This window comes from Ailuropoda melanoleuca, chromosome 5 (genome assembly GCF_002007445.2).
Source record: "Ailuropoda melanoleuca isolate Jingjing chromosome 5, ASM200744v2, whole genome shotgun sequence".
Lineage (NCBI taxonomy): Eukaryota > Metazoa > Chordata > Mammalia > Carnivora > Ursidae > Ailuropoda > Ailuropoda melanoleuca.
In genome coordinates, this window is record NC_048222.1 from 74768358 (window position 1) to 74790663 (window position 22306).

Sequence of the window (22306 nt, forward strand, 5' to 3'; positions counted from 1 at the left end):
CTTGAAATTTGGGAAGTTATTCCTTTAAATCCTCCCCACTTTTACCAGTGTACACTTTATTAAATTAATTTTACTATCTTAAAATTTGGGAAATCATAGCCTTGAAATATTATTTTTAAATGGCAAGATTTTTTTTTATATGACTGGTCTTTATTATGCAAACATTAAGCCATTAGAAAAATAGCTTAGTTTGTCTTTACTGCATCTAGGAAACATGCATTGGATTCATTTTGATAGAAAAGGTTTGTGTTCCTTGCCTGAGGTATACAGCTTTTTGGAATCATAATAGTTACTATGTTATTGGAGCCTACTTTTGATTTATTTGCTACAGAGGGGAAATTATTCTTGACTTTGATACACTGAGAAAATATTAGTTCTGTTTTCAAGTAAATGATTCTGCTTGAGAATGAAGTGACAAATCAGTGAAATATTATTTGGGGAGTAGTTTGCTAGAAATGGAGAACAAAAGCATTTATTTCAAAATCATCTATCATTTCAGCAGATATCTCCTCTATCAAAGGCACTGTAGAAAATACAAACTGGGTGAAATTCAGATATTGCCATTGAGCTGTTTACAGACAAGTGAGGTACACAGTTAGCTGTCATATGAGGTGAAGTCTTAGGTGCCATAAGGAAGGTAAGGAAAAAGTACCATGGGAGTTTGAAAAAGGGAGATTTTTTTTTTTCTTGCTAGGGACATCATGGAGCAAGTGGCAGTTTAAACTGTGCCCCAGGGGATAGCTAGTTATAAGCATGCTGGAGCATGGTAAGGGTGGGGCTCTGAGCAAGGGATAGGAAGTACATTCCAAGCAGAAGAAATGATTTGAGTCAGTGTAGGTTAGAAAAGCTGCACTGTGGACAAGGGAACAAAAGTAGTTTGAGTGGCTTATGGCCCCTTTGAAAGGTGGTAGTAATATGAAAAGTTGGACAGGTCTTGGTGATGTCAGTGTCATGGCATCATGAGTTATTCCTTTTTTCTCTCCCTTTTGATTTAAAACTAATCAGACATCCATAACCCAGAAAAAAACAGCTCTGTATGGGATACCCAACAAATCCATCCATCTGAAAATGGGTGGCTTGAACGTCAGAGGAGCCTATGGAGCCAGGCAAATGGCGGCAGTGGCAGCAGTGGTCCAACAAGATTTTTCTAGCAGAGGAGGTGGAGGGTGAAGGTGGTACATTAGGGGTTTACCCGACAGCGCGTGCCAGTGATCTCTCTGAGCAGAGATCGCGGTGACTGAGAGGAGGGAAAGGAAGAGGAGGAAGGCACAGAGAACTGAAGGGATGTGTTCCCTGCTGTCTGCCCCAGGATTCTGGCAGGAGGATCACCCATGGACCTCTGGGACCCCCCCCCCACTCCCACTTGATCCCCTACCAGGTTGTGGGCACATTCAAATCCCCAGGTACTAAGCACTCACCTCCACCAACTCTGTGGTCACCCTTTTTTTAAATTACCAACCTGTTGAACTGTTAGAAACAAAGTGAAAAAATCCATACCTAAATAAGAAAGGTGTCCACGGCTTGAAATGCAGCAGAAAGAGCACTTTTTATCAAACACTGAAAGATCATGTTAATATGGTATCACAAAAAGAACATGGCAGTTTTCCAGTAATTGAGCCCAAGGACATGGAGTATTTAAATCTAACTGATAAAGAATTTAAAATACTGTTATAAAGAAATTCAAAGAGCTATAAGAAAACTCAAGCAAATACAGTGATCTCAGGAATAAAATTAATGAACAGAAGGAGTACTTTACTGAAGAGATTAAACTTCTAAAAAACCAAACATTCTGGAGCTGAAGAATTCAATACATGAGATGAAGAATGCACTAGAATGCATTGCAAATAGAGCAAATGGAGGAGAGAATAAGCAAGGTTGAGGACAGGAATATAGAAATGTTTCCTGTAAAAGAGGAGCGAGAACTAAGATTTTTAAAAAGTAGAGAAACCCTATGAGAACTATCAGACTCCTTTAGAAGAGCCAACGTAAGATTAGATGGTATCCCAGAAGGAGAAGAAAGCATATTTAAAGAGGTAATAGAGAACGTCCCAAACCCAGGGAAGGAACTGGATATGCAAGTCTATGAAGCTAATAGACCACCTTATTTAACTCAGTGCAAAAAGACCTTCTCTAAGACACATTACATTAAAACTGTCAACAGTCAGTGATAAATTATTTTGAAGGAAGCTAGGGTAAAAAAAGACAGTAATCTACAAAAGAAGTCCCATCAGAGTATCAGCATATTTCTTATCGGAAACTCTACAGGCCAGGAGAGAGTGGAATGACACTTTAAAGTATTGAAAAATACAAATTCCCAGCTGAGAATACTCTATTTGACAAAGTTATCCTTTGGATGTAAAGGCGAAACAAAGGCTTTCCCAGACAGAAGCTAAGGGAGTTCACCACCCCCATACAACTTAGAAGAAATGTTGAAATGAAAAGCTGAAATGAAAAGAGGAAGGTACACACAAGTCTCATTGAGGTGATAAATAGAAAAACTAACTTTTTTTAGAATAATATATATTAAACAAGTAAAAAGGCTAAAGGAAAAAGCATTAAAAGTAACTGTAGCTACTACAACTTGGTCACAACATCACAGCATAAAAAAATAATTTGTGACATCAAAAATATAAAAGGGGAAGAGTAAAAGGATGGAAACTTTATAGGCGAACAAAGATAAATTGGTATAAGTAGAAAAAGGACTGTTCTACCTATGAGATGTTTTATGTAAATCTCATGGTAACCACAAAGCAACATTAGAGCAGAGAGACACAGAACATAAAAAAAGGGGAAGCTAAGCAAACTGTGGAAACCTTGGAAAACCACAAACTTAAAAAGGTAGACATAAACAGAAGGAAGAAAACAAGGGAGAGACAAAATAACCAGAAGGCAAAACACAAAATGGCAGTAGTAAATCCTTACATATCAGTAATCACCCTAAATGTAAACAGATTGAACTTACCAATCAAAAGTCAGAATGGCTGGATAGATTTAAAAAAAAACAATACCCAACTATATGCCACCTATGGGAGACTCAGCTCTGAAGACACACATAGACTCAAAGTAAAAGGATAGCAGACAGTATTCCAAGCAATGAAAACCAAAAGAAGGCAGACATAGCCATATTTATATCAGACAAAGTGGACTGGAAGGCTAAAAGGGTAATAAGAGATAAAGAAGGTCATTTTATGATGATAAACAGGCCAATACATGAAGAAGATAAAACATAAGTATATATACTCCCAACACCCAGGCATTGAGATATATTAAGCAAATACAGGTCTTAAGGGAGAAATAGAGAACAATATAATAATAGTAGGGGACTTCAGAATCCCGCTATCAGCAATGGATGAATCATCCAGACAGAAAATCAACAAGGAAAAACATTGGAATTGAACCACATGTTAGCACAAATGGACTTAACAGATAAATACAGGACATTCCATCCAACAGCAGCAGAATACACATCTTTTCAAGTGTACGTGGAACATTCTCCAGGTTAGATCATACAACAAGACACAGAGGAAGTCTTAGCAAGTTTAAGAAGATTGAAATCCTGGCAACCATCATTTCTGAACACAATGGAATGAAACTAGAAATCAAGAGGAAGGTGAGAAAATCTACAAATATGTGGAAATTAAATAGCACACTTCTAAGCCAGTGGGTCAAAGAAGAATTCAAAAGGAAATTAAAAAATTATCTCAAAACAAATGAAAATGGAAATAGAACGTAGCAAATATTGCAGAATGTAGCAAGAGCGGTTCTAAGAAGAAAATTTATAGCAATAAAAGCATAAATTAAGAAGTTAGATCTCAATTAAAGTAACATTATACCTCAAGGAACTAGAAGAACAAATGAAGCCCAAAGTTAGCAGAAGGAAGGAAATAATAAAGATCAGAGTGGACGACATAAAATAAAAATCATGTGATCATCTCAAAAAAAATCATAGAAAAAGCACTTGACAAAATATAACATCCTTTCATGTTAAAAATCCTTAACAGAGTGGGTGTAGAAGAAACATACCTCAACATAATAAAAGCCATATATAACAAACTCACAACTAACATTAGATTCAATGGAGAGAAATTGAAAGCATTTAAGAGCAGGAATAAGATAAGGATGCCTGCTTTGCTTTCATCACTCCTATTCAATATGGTACTGGAAGTCTTAGCTAGAGTTATTAGGCAAGACAAAAGGCATCCAGATCAGAAAGGAAAAAGTAAAATTGTCATTATCTACTGATAATGTAATCTTATGTATAGAAAATCCTAGAGTCAGTAAAAAAAGCTGTCAATCATTTAATTAATCAACAGTTTCAATAAAGTGGTAAGATACAAAACCAACATACAGAAATCAGTTGCATTCCTGTACACTAATGATGAAGCATCTGAAAAAGAAATAAAGATAATTAGCTCATTCACAGTGGCATCAAAAACAATAAAATAAGAATGAACTTAACCAAGGAAGTGGAAGATCTTTACAATAAAAACTACAAGACTTGACTGAAAGGAATGGAAGAAGACAATTGAAAGACAACCCATGTTCATGGACCAGAAGAATTAATTTTGTTAAAATTGCCATACTACTCAAAGCCATCTACAGATTTAATGCAATCCCCATCAAAATACCAGAAGCATTCTTCATAGACATAGAAGAAACAATCCTAAAATTTGTGTGGAATCACAAAAGACCCCTAATAGCCAAAACAATCCTGAGGAAAAAGGACAAAGCTGGAGGTATCATGCTTCAATTTCAAACCATTCTACAAAGCAATGTTAATAAAAACAACATGGTACTGGCACAAAAAAGGACACATCAACCAGTGGAACAGAATAGAGAGCTAGAATTAAATCGCAGCATATATCACCAACTAATACTCAACAAGGGAGACAAGGACACCCAATGGGGGAAGGATAGTCTCTTCAACAAATGGTGCTGGGAAAACCGAAGAAACACATGCTAAACAGTGAAACGGGACCCCTAACTCCCATCACTTGCAAAAACTAATTCAAAAAGGATCAGAGAGTAAACATAAGACCTGATACCGTAAACTCTTAAAAGAAAATCTAGGGAGGAAACTCATCAATATTAGTCATGACAATGATTTTTTTAGGCATGACACCAGCAGCACAAATAACAAAAGCAAAAACCAACAAATAGGACTATGTCAAATTCAAAAGCTTCTGCACAGTAAAAGAAATAACAAAATGAAAAAACAGCCTACAGAATGGGAGAAAATTTTTGTAAGCTGTATGTTGTATAAGGGGTTAATATCCAAAATATATAAAGATCTCATACGACTTAAAAAAATTAAGAAACAATTTGATTAAAAACTAAATAGACATGGGGTGTCTGGGTGGCTCAGTCAGCTCAGGTCTTGATCGCAGGGTCATGAGATCGAGCCCCACATTGGGCTCTGTGCTCAGCAGGGAGTCTGCTTGAGATTCTCCCTTTCCCCCTCCCCCCACGCTTGCTCACTCTCTCTTAAATAAATCTTTAAAAAAACCAGACATTTTCCAAAGACATCAAAATGGCCAACGGCACATAAAAAGAAGCTCAGCTCCACTAATCATCAAGGAAATGCAAATCAAAACCACAGTGAGATTTTATCTCATACCTGTTAGAATGGCTGTCATCGAGAAGAGAAGATAGCAGGTGCTGGCAAGAATGTGGTGGAAAGGCCTTATACATTGTAGGTGGGAATGTAAATCGGTCCAGGCACTATAGAAAACAATGGAGGTTCCTCAAAAAATTGGAAATAGGTGTACCATTCAGTCCAGTTATTCCATTTCTGGGTATATACCCAAAGAGAACAAAAACAGGATTTCAGCAGGACATTTGCACTCCTATGTTTATTGAAGCATTATAAGAACCAAGATAGAGAAACAATCCAGATCCCCATCAATGGATAAATGGTTAAAAAAAATGTAGTACATATACACAAGGAATATTATTAAGCCATGAGAAAGGAGGATATCCTGCCGCTAGTGACGAGATGGGCACACCTTGAGCACATTATCCTAAGTGAGATAAGACCAACAGAGAAAAGATAGTACCGTTTGAAGTCACTTACTTGTGGAATCTGAAAAGGTCAGACCTATTAAAAAAACAATAAAATGGTGGTTATCAGGGAATGGGGGGGGTAAGATTGATAGTGTTTAAGGGTGCAAGCTTAGAACAAGTAATAAATAAGCCATTGAGTTCTAATGGGCAGTATAATGAGTATAGACAGTAATACTGTACTCTATGTAATGTGGTATCACTATAAGGGCAATCATACTACAGTGGATAGACCTATCAAAGTAACACAGTGTACACCTTAAACTTATACGATGTTACATGTCCAATTTGTTCAATAAAAACAAGTTGGAGAGGTCTTGGATTGTCAGGCTGTGGAGTTTGGCCTTTGTTCTGGAGGTCAGGCCAGTAGCAGAGAATATCGTGGGTTGGAGTGCAGAAGGGCAGGAAGATTGACTAGGTCTCGTGACAGCTTAAATCAAGGTGGAAATGAAAGTGGGTAAAGACTGGATAGAGGAAATGTTGTAAAAGGGGAATGAGGCTCGGCAACTGAGTGAAAGCAAGAGATGAAGGAACTGGAAGAGTCAGAGTTAATTTGTTTTTTCAACCTTGCAGTTGATAGGTTTAACTCCATAAAGTAAAAACTCCAGTATTTCAGAACAATTTCAAATGAAAGCTGGCACTGAGGGAATTCTATTTTTATTTATGTAAATGATAGGAAACTATAAATTTTAAAGTTGGGAGTTCTTGGAAAGCCACTAGGAAAATATAAAATACATCAGTAGGAATGCATTATTTCAAATAATGCGTCCACAGTTTGTCAGGGAGTAAAGTAAATGAGTTGTTTGCACTAACTGTGTTGATAAGAGTTGTACAAAGTATCTTAAAATTTTATCCTTCTCTTCCCCCTGTGAAATGTCTATAGGTGTATATGCTTGGATTGGCATTAATTTTGTCCTTGGACGATTCGAACATATTGAGGATGGTAAGTATCATGTTTCCAACCAACGTGTCTGACTGGAAATGATGGCTGTTCTCTCTACTCCCAAAGGATGAAAAAGGAGCTAAGTCTTGGTTTTGTTTTGTTTTGTTTTGTTTTAAAGATTTTATTTATTTATTTATTTGAGATAGAGAGCATGAGCAGGGGGCAGAGGGAGAGGAAGAAGCAGATTCCCTGCTGAGCAGGGAGTCCGATGTTGGACTCAATCCCAGGACCATGGGATCATGACCTGAGCCGAAGGCAGATGCTTAACCAACCGAGCCACCCAGGTGCCCCAGGAGCAAAGATTTGTGACAGCTAAGTGTGTAGAGTGAGGAGCTGCTTTTTCCCACCATGAACTTGGTTTTAGGTGGGAGGAGTAGGCTGAGTTTGCCCCGATGGGCGTGAAAGTGCCAGAAAAACAAGAAAACTCATCAGAAGATCCCCTTCTCCAGACTGGTTCTGTTCCAATGGCTGTTTCCTGTTCTTTGCAGATGAGGAGGCCGTTGTGGAGGTCAACATTCCTGGTAGCGAAAGCAGGGAAGCTATTCTCCGTAAAAGGACAGCCGGTATTCTGGACATGGGAGGCGTGTCAACTCAGATAGCGTACGAAGTTCCCAAAACTGTAAGCTTTGCCTCCTCACAGCAGGTTACTATCCATACAAATTTTCTTCTGTTTGGTTTGGTTTTCCTTTAACATGTCTCCATCCATTTTTGTTTTGTTTTCTGAGTCTGAACACATCTTTACTATGCTTGCTGAGGCCCTACCTTCCCAACCCAGTCGAGAACGGAGTCAGGAGGAAGCCACGCAAACCTCCGCTAAGCTGTTTGTGTTTGTTCATTGAAGTCAGCTGGTTTGTTTTCTGAACTGAGAGTTTTTGTTTGGTATAAATTTTAGTCACATGCTTGAATTTTTGTTTCTCTTTTCTCTTCAGTCACTTCCTTTTCAACAGATACTGTAAAACTTAATGTAATGGCATCATATTTCTGAAGTTATATTTGGGGAATGTACTGCAGTTTCTTTTAAGGCTCAGACAGCTTTTGACTTTCCTAGAAAGGATTGAGGTTTGTGTGCACTGCTTGCACATTTCTGAACTTAGGGTTTCCTCTGTTTTCTCCCATGCCTCTCAGAGCTCACAGTCACTGCCTGTATTTTCCCAGTAGGCCAGGCAGCCTTGTATAAAGAGCACCAGAAAGGTTTCCACATGTGTTCCTGAAGTGCTACGTGTCTTTCTGACTCTGTTTTCACCCAGCTATAAATTACTACCAAAGCCTAGTTTCCTACACTTTCCCCTAGCAGGGTGTAGTGATTAAAAAAGTCTGGCCTCCATTGTCATGCTGGCTCACTAGTTGTGTGACGTTAAGCGCAGGTCACTTAGCTTCTTTGAGCTAGGTTCTTCATCTGTAAATGAATGCAGGCACCTCTCACAGGGTTTTTAGAAAGCTGAAATGAGATAGGGCATATAATATCTCTGACATACTGCCAGCCACCCAGTGTTCACTCACTGAATTGGTATATGTATCACGCTCTTTACAAAGATGCTTTGTAAATTCAAATATTACAATTTGCGTATCCTGCTTCTCGCCCAGGCATGCTTCTAGAAACTCTTACGTTTTTTGTTAATAGTCATGTTTTCCCCCTCAAGACAAAGTAAAAGATACATAGAAAGTGAATTTGGAAAAAATACTGAAAAATCAGGGTTAAAACTTTTCCATGGGTACATCATCCAAAAAAATCATTGTTAGCATTTTGGTGTATTTCTTTTCATTTATTTTTCCATATTTATAGTTCTTTTTTTTCAAATATGGTTGTTGTAATCTTATTGTTTATACAATTTTGTGTCCCTTGTTTAACAGTGCATAAGCATGTTTCTCCATAAACTATTGATTACCATAATTAACTAAATCTTCCTTGGAGTTGTAGATTTACTTTTTTTATCTAAGATTTTTTTTTTAATTTTTTTTTTTATTTATTCGACAGAGATAGACAGCGCCAGCGAGAGAGGGAACACAAGCAGGGGGAGTGGGAGAGGAAGAAGCAGGCTCATAGCAGAGGAGCCTGATGTGGGGCTCGATCCCATAATACCGGGATCACGCCCTGAGCCGAAGGCAGACGCTTAACCGCTGTGCCACCCAGGCGCCCCTACTTTTTTTATCTTTAAAAAAATTTTTTTTCAAACATTTTATTTATGAGAGAGAGCGTGCAGGAGCAGGGGGGAGGAGCAGAGGGAGAGGGAGAAGCAGACTCTGGGCTAAACAGGGAGCCCAACGCAGGGCTCGATCCCAGGACCCTGGGACACTTAAGGCAGACACTTAACGACTGAGCCACTCAGGCATCCCACAGTGTAGATTTAGATCTCAGTTTTTTTCTCTCACAGAACAGAGAGGTCATCTTTGTATGTAGAGACTTTTCGATGTTTAGAATTATTTCTAAAGCATAGGCTTCCATAAGTAGGTTTACTAGATCGGAGGATATGAACTATATTGCTAACTTCCCTTTACAAAAAGCAACAGTATCACAGATGTGCATCACATCTGGAATTTCTTATGTCAGAATTGTCATATTGAATTTGGAGGATGCTTAGAAGGGTCCTTGGGAAATGCAGAAGCAGAAATTTTTGCTGCTTTTAGATGAGAATCTTTTTAGATCCTTCTTTTTCACAGGGGGTAATTGTTTTTGTATTGCTTAAAATATTAAAGTTTTTTTATCCTTGTCTTGCAGGAAGAAGTAGCTAAGAACTTGTTAGCTGAATTTAACTTGGGATGTGATGTTCACCAAACTGAGCATGTGTACCGAGTCTATGTGGCCACATTTCTTGGGTTTGGTGGCAATGCTGCTCGACAGAGATATGAAGACCGAATATTTGCCAGCACAGTTCAAAAGAACAGGTAAAGCACCTTGCACTTCTCAGCATTCACTTTCAAACCTAGAGCTCTTCTCATAGAAAACGTATCCAGGCAAAGCAGGGAGACCTCAAGCAGGAGAAGTATATCCACACCGTCAGCTTTTGACTCCCCTGTCAGCTGAGAAATGAGAGAACAGCAGGATCCTAGCTTTGGCCCTGAATCCTTCCAGGCTCCGAAGGAAGATCTCTCAGACTCATACCTCCCTGGATTAGACTTTCACTGTTAATGTGTTGAAATAGTTCTGAGCCCTGGGTAGTGTGTTTCATATTGCACAGTCCTTGGGAAACTCAGCACCTGGGCCACTGCAGATGTCCTGGAGGCCTGCAGTAAGTGACGAGCAAACTGTCAGTAAGTGATGAGGGAAGTGAATTATGTGATATTCCGGTGGTGTTCTGGAAAACTAGCCTGTGCAGTCATTTAGTGGATAAGACCATAGAGAGAGAAATTATTCAAGAGAAAGAAGTGATCTAGAAGTCTAAGTTAGTGCTTTTAAACATTTTTAGCAGTGAAACTTTTAAAAATGAGTTTATGGGCAGCCCAAAATGGCAACCAGCTACTACCAGGATTTCCTTAAGCTCTGGGAGGACTGGCCAGTGGATGAGCGCAAACGGGGCTGGGACTTGGGCGCTTACCTGTGGCAGCAAGTAACACAGGCCTTTCAGGAGGGAGAGAATACCCAGGTTCCAGAGCCTAAGGCCTGTGTTCAGATGTATGAGAGCTTAGCACGACTCCATTCAAACTATTACAAACACAAGTACCCTCGTCCCAGAGACATGGAAGAGTACAAGCTGATCCTGTCCACAGACACCTTGGAAGAGCTTAAGGAAATGAATAAAGGCATGTGGAAGACATTGCAGGAGAAGTTTGCCCCCAGGAATACCCAGGAGAAGCAGAAGGCCTGGGCTCAGGCCTTATCTTGCCCATGCATCTAAGCATGGAGTCTTATACCTTGTCATCATAAATAAAACTGTCCTGATTTTTACCCAAAAAAACTGAGTTTACAAAAAATTCTGCTACAGAAATATATACAAATAAATAAACAAATAAAAGCACTTTTTTTTTTAAGATTTTTTTTTTTTTTTAGATGAGATTAACATTTATTTTTTTTTTTTTTAATTTTATTTTATTATATTGTGTTAATCACCATACAGCATCCCCAGATTCCGATGTAAAGTTTGATGCTTCATTAGTTGCGTATAACACCCAGTGCACCATGCAATACGTGCCCTCCTTACTACCCATCACCAGTCTATCCCATTCCCCCACCCCCTCCCCTCTGAAGTCTTCAGTTTGTTTCTCATAGTCCATAGTCTCTCATGTTTCATTCCCCCTTCTGATTACCCCCCTTTTCTTTATCCCTTTCTTCCCCTACCGATCCTCCTAGTTCTTATGTTCCATAGATGAGAGAAATCATATGATAATTGTCTTTCTCTGCTTGACTTATTTCACTTAGCATTATCTCCTCCAGTGCCGTCCATGTTGCAGCAAATGTTGAGAATTCGTTCTTTCTGATAGCTGAGTAATATTCCATTGTATATATGGACCACAGCTTCTTAATCCAGTCATCTGTTGAAGGGCATCTCGGCTCCTTCCATGATTTGGCTATTGTGGACAATGCAGCTATGAACATTGGGGTGCATATGGCCCTTCTCTTTACTACGTCTGTATCTTTGGGGTAAACACCCAGTAGTGCAATGGCTGGGTCATAGGGTAGTTCAATTTTTAACTTTTTAAGGGACCTCCACACTGTTTTCCAGAGTGGCTGTACCAACTTGCATTCCCACCAACAATGTAGGAGGGATCCCCTTTCTCCACATCCTCTCCAACAATTGTTGTTTCTTGCCTTGTCTATCTTTGCCATTCTAACTGGCGTAAGGTGGTATCTCAGTGTGGTTTTTGATTTGAATTTCCCTGATGGCTAATGATTTTGAACATTTTTTCATGTGTCTGTTAGCCATTTGTATGTCTTCATTGGGTGTTTATTTGTCAGAGAGAGAGAGAGTACAAGCAGTGGGAGAGGCAGGCAGAGCAGGCAGAGGGAGAAGCAGACTCCCCACCGAGCAAAGAGCCTGACACGGGACTCAATCCCAGGACCCTGGGATCATGACCTGAGCCACCCAGGTGTCCCTAAAAGCAACACTTTAATCAGTTTAAATTTATAAGTTTAAGTATTTAGCAATTATTTATTTGAAATTGGTCCATAAGAAAAGCAAAGCTGTTTGGATGAATATCTGAAATCTGGGGTTATATAAAATATCCTATTAATTACTGTGTTTAGTTTTCTTTGTTTTGATGATCAGTTTTGAGGGGGGAAAAATCCCAATTCATAGAGATAAGTGATAGTATATAGTTCCTTGATCAAATTAATCTTAATAAACCTGTGGAGGCCTGAACTTTAAGAAAGACCAAGCAGAGCCATTCAGTACCACATTGTCCAGAAATTCACATACGTGAATAGGAAGAGCAAAAAAAACTTGGTTCTTTTTCTGCTCCGGACATTCATTGAATGGTATTAGTTAAGAGAATGGTAGTTCCATAGCTTCTTTTAAATGTGGTATATTATATAGTACATTTTGGTATAATTATTTTTTATAATAGTCTTAAATAGAAATATTTTGTGTTGATTCAATTAGAACTTTGGAGAAACACCTGCAATGCTAATTTTTACTAATTGGTTTCAATGTCAAGAAACTTTATAATGGACAGTTCAGTGGTCCTTCTTAATTTAGATGTAGGGCAACTAAAAACAGTAGTGTTGAAGTACATTTGACTAGTCTTGGACTTTTTTTTTTAAGATTTTATTTATGTATTTTTGAGAGAGCGAGTGCATGTGAGCAGGGGGAGGGGCAGAAGGAGAGAGACTCTCAAGCAGACTCTGCACTGAGTGGGGCCTGATGCGGGGCTGGATCTCACAACCCTGAGATCATGACCTGAGCTGAAATCAGGAGTTGGATGCTTAACTGACTGAGCCACCCAGGCTCCCCATCTTGGACTTTTATAGTAATTGTAAACATTAGTCTTCATTTTTTACACACGTCATGAATTGAACCTTAAAATGCATAGTTATCTCTTTGCCATCAGTAGCAACTGAGTTTTAAAAATAAGACATTTTTAATTAATGGCAAAGACTTTAATTTATTACATTCAGGTGCATTTTGAGTTGCCTTGATCTTAGGAATAAACAACTTGTCCATTGAGTGACTGATAGTAATATTTAAACACCTTTTAGGCCCACATGATATCACGGTATCAGACACTAACTAACGTAAGCCTAGTTGTTGTGAGCTCTTTTCTGTTCCTCGGTTGCTTAGCGGGGAGTACATGCAGTGGGATGACAGATCTTAGTGCAGAGAAACTGCATCAGGGAGTCAGTTATAAGCGCAGTGCATTTCAGCAGACAGTTAAGATTTCTTTTCCATGGGACTTCTTAGAACCTTGTATTACAATAGAAACTCTCTTACCTGCAGCAATTGGAATCGATAGTTGACTAATTTTTAAAAATCCATTAAAACAGAGAGTCCAAAATAGAATCAGCCTGCAGGCATTTTGTAAGGTATTCACCTGCCCGTCTTTGCTCCGGACGGAGGTCCTTTCTTGGGCTACACCCGTCATAGCTCCGGCGTGCACTGCACCTGCTCATCTCAGGGTCATTTTGGCTTCTTTAAAGACTACCAAGGGCTTAACAGACATTTGTGAAGCAATTTGATACCAGTTCTTCTCGATTTCCCCCATTTTTTTAGACCTTTCTAATACTGAATTTGACAGCAGTTTTCAAGCACCTTGCCCTTATCTAAGGCATGGAGCCTGGCTTAGATGGGGCCAGTGACTTCTTTCCACAGTCACATTTCATCTCCGTATACTGAAACCCACAAGCTCTAGTGTCAGAACAGGATTGGAAACAAGGCAGTTGCTGGGCATTCAGCTGCAGTGAACTTGAAACTGAGAGATGCGTAGGAACCACAGCTTGGGCTGAGAGTGCCAGGTCACGTTCCAGGGTACGGAAAGCACTGGTCATCTGACGAGGTAGCTGTTTCACTGGACCCTGTTGCAGTGTCCGCTGTACACACATGTGGATGGATAGTAAATCTCCGAGAGATTTACTCAAAAACCTCTTTCCCTAACCTCATGATCCCAGAACCCTTTGTCATTCCCACAGAACACCTCGCAGAGCTCGCGGTCCACAGAATGTCTTGAGAAACACTGACTTGCAGCTACTTCTTCAAAACACGGTTTTCTGTCAGCCTCAAATCAAGTTTCTCTTTGTTCTGTAGGCTCCTGGGGAAACAGACTGGTCTGGCTCCTCATACTCCGTACCTGGACCCCTGCTTACCCCTAGACATTAAAGATGAAATCCAGCAAAACGGACAGACCATGTACCTCCGGGGAACAGGAGACTTTGACCTGTGTCGAGAGACCATCCAGCCTTTCATGAATAAAACGAATGAGACACAGACCTCCCTCAACGGGGTCTACCAGCCCCCGATTCACTTCCAGAACAGTGAATTCTATGGCTTTTCGGAGTTCTACTATTGCACTGAAGATGTGTTACGAATGGGGGGGGATTACAATGCTGCTACTTTTACTAAAGCTGCAAAGGTAACCTTCAAAGGAACGCTCTTCCCCCGCATGCTTTTGAGAGACTGGTGTGGACAGTGGCAGCTTCTGTCCCTCCTGCACTTTGAGAGGCCTGGGTCAAGAGAAGGGGAAGGTGGAGGACGGGAGGGTATAGTACACCCTGTTGGGGATCCTGTTCCCTTGGTTGAGCAAGAGACATAGTCCCAGCAGGAATCGGAAGTCCCCGGTGAGCTGACTTCGGCCCACCACTCCATGAACCGCTCTGATCATCAGTGGCTTTCAGATGGCAGATTTGTATACTTCTGGGTAATTAGCCATGATCTGGCCACACTCCTGGCAGCCTTCCTGTCCCTTAGCTGCCAGGACCCCTGTTCTCTTGTTGGCCCTTGCCTTTCTGACAGTTGCTTAGGCTCTTTCAAGGGTTCCCCTGACCAACCCTGGGTGATGCCCAACTTCCACCTTCAGCCCTTGGACTTCAGGCTCTTAGATGGTCTCATCCATGCTAATGGGTCACTGCTACTGCCCATCAAGAAGAGGCTCCAGGGGCGCCTGGGTGGCTCAGTCGGTTAAGCGTCTGCCTTTGGCTCAGGTCATGATCCCAGGACTCTGGGATCGAGCCCTGTATCGGGCTCCCTCCTTAGCAGGGAGCTTGCTTCTCCCTCTCCCTCTGCCGCTCCCCCTGCTTGTGCTCTCTCACACTCTCTCTCTCCCTCAAAAAATAAATAAATTCTTAAAAAAAAAAAAGAGGCTCCAGTCCTGACACCTGCCTACTAGATTTCATGTCCCAAAACAAACCCGCCGTTCTCTCTCTATTCCCCTTGTTCTGTGATGTTGTCTGGGTTAATGGCCATCCAGTACACCTTCCAAAGCTCAGGAGTTCTAGACTTCTCCCTGCCATTCATTCCCACCTCGGTGCACGCACCCCATAATCAGTCAACAAGCACATTGCTTTATGCATAATCATTTCTGAAAGCCTTACCCACTCTCTGTCTTGCTCTCACTGCCCTAGTGAGGCCTGCGGCTGTCACCTGCACGAGCCTTCCAGTTGGTCTTCTTGCCTCTGGTCTCCCTTCATCATTCATCCCTCACGCCACTCCCGGAGAGTTCTATCGAAGATACAAGTGCAGTCTCCTTTCCTTTTTTACAGTCTTCAGCGGCTTCTTTTTGTACCAGGATAAATTGCAAATGCTTTCGAATGTCATCCCCCCCCAGGAGCCTCCTCTCCCCACCTAGCACACCCTTCCTCTCATCACTGCGGACAGCTCTTTGTTTCCCTGGCATCTAAGCTACCTCCCTTCTCGTCTTTGTTCACAGTGTTTCCTCTGCCCTAAATACCTGTCCTTGCCTCTCACCCCCGACCGAGTGCTGTTCTGTGTTCCCTGTGGCACGTTTCACCATCTCGCAGAGCCTCAGTTTCTTCATCCTTGAACTAGAGGTTGGAATCCTAGCCATGCCAAGGAATGGCTTTAAGTATTACGTTCAGAAAAGGCACTTAGTGCTCAATAAATGTTAGCTATTAATATTATTACAAATAACTTCAGGAAAAGATGGCATCTCTTTTCCTTCTCCTAAGACAGGCCTTTTGGAATCATGTTACTGTTCCCAGAGCCTTGCACCGTGGAGCACAGACATAGGTACCCACTCTGAAATAAAGTACCACTTAATTTTTCCAAAAGTTTATGCCTGTCACAGGCAGTCACGCAGGGGGAAGCTTAAGCAGTTTTGAAGAGGTTGGTCGTGGGCAGTGAAATTCTGTATAACAATAAGTAGTATTCGAAGACAGACCAGGCACTGTCTTTGCTCATCGGTAAGTATTTGCTGGAAGCTTGTGCATCTTGTCTTCATGTTACACATAGAAATTAAGCTGTGTCGCCTAACTGGAAGGATCGGTTTGTCACAAATAGGAATTCGGTAAACTCTTTTTAAAATGAAGAAACCATTAAATCTTTGCCAGTGATTTATTTGGGGTGAAATTTCTTCCAGGACTACTGTGCAACAAAGTGGTCAATCTTGCGGGAACGCTTTGACCGAGGACTCTACGCCTCCCATGCTGACCTCCACAGGCTAAAGTAAGCAGTGGGGGGGCTGAGCCCACGCGGTTTCGAGAGCCACAGCCTGGCTTGCTGTGCCTGCCCCATCCTACTTTTGCATCCTCCTCAATCGCTGTTTCTCCTCATCTACCCAGGGGTCCTTTCAAATGGGACAACAGAGACTTGTGTCCAAACACATCTGACAGTTTTTTACTCAGTTTTGCTCTTCCTTCCACCTGGAGTTCCCCTGTTCACCCCTTGCTTGTTGAAGTCCTGGCCAGACCTCAGAGTCAGGTCAGATGCTGTCCCTTTCGAGTCTCTCTCTGCCCATTCAAGAGACTCCATCTCTCTCTCTCGGTCTCCAGAGCACACATTATGTCTCCTTAGTGGCATTTATCAGATTCTGCCTTATTTCATAATTATTTGTTGCTTTTTAAAAATCCTGTCGTTATAAGTCATTTAACTACATGGGCCATCTTATTTGCTATGTCTCATTACTAACTTAGCACTTTGCAATAAGTAAGCCTCTGATGAATATTTAGAATCACAGAATATCAGAGCTGAAAAGGACCCTTCTGCCTTCTCATTTTATAATAAAGAAACTGAGGTCCAAAGAAGTTGGAACTTGCTCCATATTTGTCAGAGAGTAAATGATGGAAGGCCTGAGGAAAAAAATCTGTCATGGCAAGATATAAAATCACACTGAGACCAAGTTTCATGCGTTAACCAGTTTTGGCAGGTGAACTGTTTCGGGTTGTGGGACAAGGGGTACAAACCAAGTTGATCAACTGGAAGTGCACACGGTTGGTTTAGCTGCTCAGGGTGCTGGCCTAGTGAGCCCTTTGCAGCCACTGTGGCCGCGGGGGAAGGCCGTCTCGGAGAACGGTTTATTTGGACAAGTAAATGAATCCCACCTATGTTTGTGCTTGGTGTTTGTAGGTATCAGTGCTTCAAATCGGCCTGGATGTTCGAGGTGTTCCACAGGGGCTTTTCGTTTCCTGTCAACTATAAAAATTTAAAGACAGCCTTACAAGTTTATGACAAGGAGGTTCAGTGGACGCTCGGAGCAATCCTTTACAGGACCCGTTTTTTACCCTTAAGGTATGGCTATGAATTTGGTAACAAGAATCAAACAGAATAGGCTTTTCTGCATTACGACACAGCATAGCAGCTGTGGTTTGCGGGTGTTTGGGGTGCGCGCTGGCCGTGGGCTGGACTATAGACCAAAGTTTGACTTTGGTTTTCCCCACCCATCCCATCACATGCAGCACAAAAGTGTTTGATTATTCTCAAGTGTCTTTCCCTAACCCCTGCACAGAAGGACTAATTCTGGGGTTCTTTACCTTTATGGCTTTGGACTCCTCCTCAAAATATTGTTCTTAAGGTATAAAATAAATAACATAGGATACAGAGGAAACCACCATATTGAAATATATTTATCAAAATAATACAGAAAACATGTCTGTAATATAGTAAGATGTGTTCTTTTTTGTTAACACATGAAATAACCAATCTGGCAGCGGAGCTAGTACTTCTTTAATTTCAGTACAGTGACGTGTGTCGATATTTTGAGGCATCTGCAAACCACCACAGTGTGATCTAAAAGATCTTCGAGCTTCCCCACGATCAAAGTCACAAGTACTGCTGACACTACGGTAGTTGGTTGTCTGCATTCATGGTTAGTGGAAATGCCAGTCAGAGATTGGCCGATAAAGATGGACCTTTTCCCCATTCACGTTCACAGACCTGGCTGTCCGCTGACCCCAGTAAGAACCCTGGGGCACTGATAAACGAGGAATCCGCTTTTGGGGTTTTCCCCCCTTCATGTAATTGAGCATGTCCCAGCAGTCCGTTGAGCTGGGTTACCTGCAACCATTGTGAGTGGTGGGTATTGCTGCTCACAGACCGGTGCTCTCATTCCACACTGGCGTCCACGGGCTAGTGAAACTGTCACCATTCTTTTACATTTCTCTGATTGTTGTTGCCCGTGTGACAGTGACGGTAAGGGCTGCGGACTCACGAGTGCACTGTCACGTGCTCTCTTGTTAGTACTTACAACCAGCCTCTGTGAGGCCACGTGGCCTCCACCGTAGAGGTGAGGAAGCGGAGTGGCAGAGACGGCGGTGCCAGTTTCTGTCTGCAGCGCCGAGTCCTAGACCAGCTCCCTGCGGCCCAGGTCCTGCGCACGTTGCGTCGCGCCGCTTGCCCGGTGAGTCCCGTTCTCTTACCGCGCTGTTTGCTTTTGTTTCCGTGTGGGCAGAGATATCCAGCAGGAGACCTTCCGGGCCAGTCACGCGCACTGGCGGGGCTTCTCTTTCGTCTACAATCACTACCTGTTCTCGGGCTGCTTCCTGGTGGTCGTGCTGTCCATCCTGCTCTACCTGCTGCGGCTCCGGCGCATTCACAGGCGGACGCTGCGTGGCACTTCCGCCGCCGCGCTCTGGCTGGAGGAGGGCCTTCCGGCCCAGAAGATGGCCGGGAGCCTGTGAGCCCAGGGAGACTGTCCGAAGGAAAAGCCATTTTTGCCTCAGGGTTTCTCCTCTTTATTCTCATTTGGTGTTGTTTTTTCTTTCCCTTTTTATTCCTTGAAACAAAAAGAAAATCCATTGTTTGTAAGCTCTGCTGTCCCGGAAGTAGTGCGTGTAGCCGTCTGTCTACAGCTTTCAATGGAGGAGCAGGGAGACAGGAGAATCACTGCGCTCTTGCTGCATAGGATAGCTATTAAGATTTTCCGTTGTCCTTGGAGGTACGTTAAATTTTAAACAGATGCACTTTGATATTGGAGGGAGTGGCAAACCTGTGTTCCATCAGAGGAGGTAGCGCTGACGAGTGATGCCTTCTGAGAACCAGAACCCGACTGGCTGAATCATAGTCCTCTTTTTGGCTATCTCAAAAGCTCCGACCTGCACGGGGTGATGTGTAGTTTTTATTTATTGTTCAGGCCTGTCACTGTATGTTTTCTTTGTAGGCTTAAAAAATCAAAACCATTCAGATCCAAGATAGAAATATAGGCACAAGGAGGTAACTATTTTTTAAATCGATAGTCCTGGAAGATGTGAAATAATGACTAGAGCAGTGTGTGTGTGTGTGTGTGTGTGTATGTGTGTGTAAAAGAGAGAATGTAGGTGTGAAAGAATGAATGTGAGAGAGAATATGTGAGTGAGAGAATGTGTGAATATGTGTGTGAGAGAATGTGTGACATGTTTTTTTGTGCGTGAGATGTTTGTGTCAGTGTGTGTGTGAGAGAGAAATGGTAAAGAGAATGAGAATGCAGCGCTCTTTCTTTTAAAAACACACATGTCAGAATTTATTGTTTCATTTCTTTTTATGTAGAAAAATCCCCATTACCACTGTCTGTCCTGACCACAGGTAATGAGTTTCTCAGTCCACCTTTCAGCAGCCCAAAAATATTGTCTTTGAGTGAATTGGAAAATCCATCAAGTTTCACTGGTTTCGATGTCATTGGAACTAGAGCTAGTGCCTATTGACAGGCAGACACGTCAGCGTTTCTTAGTGGTACGTTTTTGCTGGTCTAATTGCGCTCCAGTTTCTTCCAACTTCAAGTCGCTGTTCCCCTCCTTAATGAAAAATGGTCTCAGCAGTTTTATCTTGGAGACCCCACACTTAATTTGACCGGTTATCTTTCTTACAGTCGTGGTTGAGGCTATGGGTGTAATGTCACTATAAATCCAAACTAAGAGAAGGGTCTGACTTTAATAGAAGAATTAAACTCACATTTTGAGAGAACAAGTTCAACATTTTAAACAAAAACCTAAAGAGAGCAACTGGATTGGCTTATGTGAGATCGATTGTTTTTCACCTGTTCATTTAGTTTAGAGGCTTTGGGAATTCTCATACCTAGTTTTTTTAGATGAAGTTCTTTTTGTGAGTGTGTGTGTGCACGCATGCTGTTTCTTAATCCCAGAACAGTTACATTCATCTGGTTGGTAGCAAATGTGTATTTTGAGAACCAACTGCTGCTTCTCCAGACATCATTCATTAGAGAAAGGATTCAGATCTTGAAGCCCTTCTTTTACTTAAAAAATTGGATTTTTATCTTGTTTATTAACTATTTAAAACAGGGCATACATCATAAGTGTATTGATGACTTGAAAAGACCACAAATATATAAAAGAAAGGCAAATTCTCTTTCTCTGCTCTTCAAAGTGAACATTCTAACAGAAAGTGATTGGCAGAATCTTTGTCTCTCGGATATCCAGAAGGTTGGAGGAGCTCGGTAGTGGTACAGCCTCTGATGTGTGCTCTTGTGTTAGAGAGGAGAGAGGTAAATGTCCCTGTGGAAGATCCAGCTTCCAAACACTGGTCTCCAGCTCTTGAAGGGCTTGGTTCCTAGTAAACACTGTTCCTTATCAAGACCCAGCCACAGATGAGCTGCGTTTTAGATACCCCAGGAGTAGAGTGAGCTGGCATGCTTCCCCTTGAATCCTCGGACGGGGCTTGTTCTCTAGACTGGGTGGCATCAGTGGTGAAGAGGAAGTGTGTTTACACTTGAGCTTTTCTACTGCCAACCATTGGGGGTAGTAAGTAACCTGGAAATGAAACTTCTCAGGCACCTGGAGTATGTGATTTTGCCTTTAAAACAAGGCAAGGATTAGCCAGCTTAGGCCCAGATTTAAATGGGCCTTAATTAAGACTTCCTACCGTAAGTAGCCACCTTTTAAATAAAGGGTGCTAGTTTGGTCCAGGTCTGTACCATTCGGGGAGCAGAATCGAGACAAATAGGAGTTCTGCTGTACTGGTCTAAGGATTCCTCGGCAAGGACCTACCTCACTGTCCAAAAGAAATCCCCAAAGCAGGGTTCCGAGGCCCAAACAGCCTTATACTTTACATAGTTAAGTGCCCGTGTTCTCCTGCCAAAGAACTCTTTGGCAAACTGTTGGCTACAGGGAAAATCTAGAAGACTCTTGAGCTGCGAGTCGTTTTTCAGTTTTGAAAGGGTTGTTAAAGAAAAAAAAGGAGGACTATGCAACAGAGACTATATGTGACCTGTAGAGCCTGAAATATTTACTAAAAGTCCCTTTACAAGCAAACGTCCCTTTAAGATGTCCACTGACCCCTGCACAAACAGCTCCATTCAAGAAAGAATATGTATTAGCATTCTCTTAATTCAGGAAGCTAGTTACTGTTTGTGGGCATGGAAAGACGGGCGAGAGAAGAGACCAAACTTTAATCTTAAAATATTTGAGTATGCGCCAGAATTCCACTTCTTTATTTTTCCCTTTAGATTCTTTTTTCTTTTTTTTCTTTTTTAAGATTTTATTTATTTATTTGACACAGAGATAGAGAGCACAAGTAGGCAGAGTGGCAGGCAGAGGGAGAGGAAGAAGCAGGCTCTCTGCTGAGCAGGGAGCCCGACACAGGCTGGAATCATGACCTGAGCCGAAGGCAGACGCTTAACAGACTGAGCCCCCCAGGCGCCCCCCCCCCCCCCGACCCTTTAGATTATTTTCAAGATGTTTTCTCATAAGCTGGCAAACATGCCCTACCCCACAGATTTAAAAAGTGCTGTTCAAGTGGGCCCACTGTGTGATGCTGAGAGGGCTGTGTTCTTGAGAGGATTGCACATGGGTCTTTCTGATGCTAGGGAGGGCCAGGCTGCGAGGCAAGTGTGGGAGGAGCTTAATTCAGGAGAAGAATTCCTATCAATTAAGGGCTGGCCAAGAAGGCAGGGAACTGGGAATACTTGGAATAGGAAACAAAAGAAATTGGACCAGTGGAAGCTTGCTAAGAGCCTTGTGGAAGAAAAGTGCTTTATGTTGAACCTTGCTGGAATTGT

At 41.8% G+C, this 22306-nt stretch overlaps 2 protein-coding genes across 4 annotated transcripts in view; both read left to right on the forward strand.

Annotated features, from left to right (window-relative positions):
• ENTPD4 (ectonucleoside triphosphate diphosphohydrolase 4) overlaps window positions 1-21821 on the forward strand; it is a 36481-nt gene extending 14660 nt beyond the window's left edge. For 2 of the 3 annotated variants that reach the window (XM_011219142.3, XM_034661258.1), the window contains 7 exons: window positions 6944-7003; window positions 7492-7646; window positions 9720-9886; window positions 14176-14500; window positions 16463-16548; window positions 17449-17610; window positions 18770-21821. In XM_011219142.3, coding sequence (XP_011217444.1) covers window positions 6944-7003; window positions 7492-7646; window positions 9720-9886; window positions 14176-14500; window positions 16463-16548; window positions 17449-17610; window positions 18770-18998 — 1184 coding nt within the window. In that variant the 3' untranslated portion in view covers window positions 18999-21821. The remainder of the gene's footprint in view (window positions 1-6943; window positions 7004-7491; window positions 7647-9719; window positions 9887-14175; window positions 14501-16462; window positions 16549-17448; window positions 17611-18769) is intronic. The other variant, XM_002914787.4, reaches the window with a different exon arrangement.
• On the forward strand, window positions 9895-10948 carry LOC105235619 (ubiquinol-cytochrome-c reductase complex assembly factor 2-like). The gene has a single exon (XM_034661259.1). It carries the CDS (start codon window positions 10447-10449, stop codon window positions 10834-10836), a length of 390 nt encoding a protein of 129 aa, XP_034517150.1. The 5' UTR covers window positions 9895-10446; the 3' UTR covers window positions 10837-10948.
• Window positions 21822-22306: the final 485 nt, after the last annotated feature.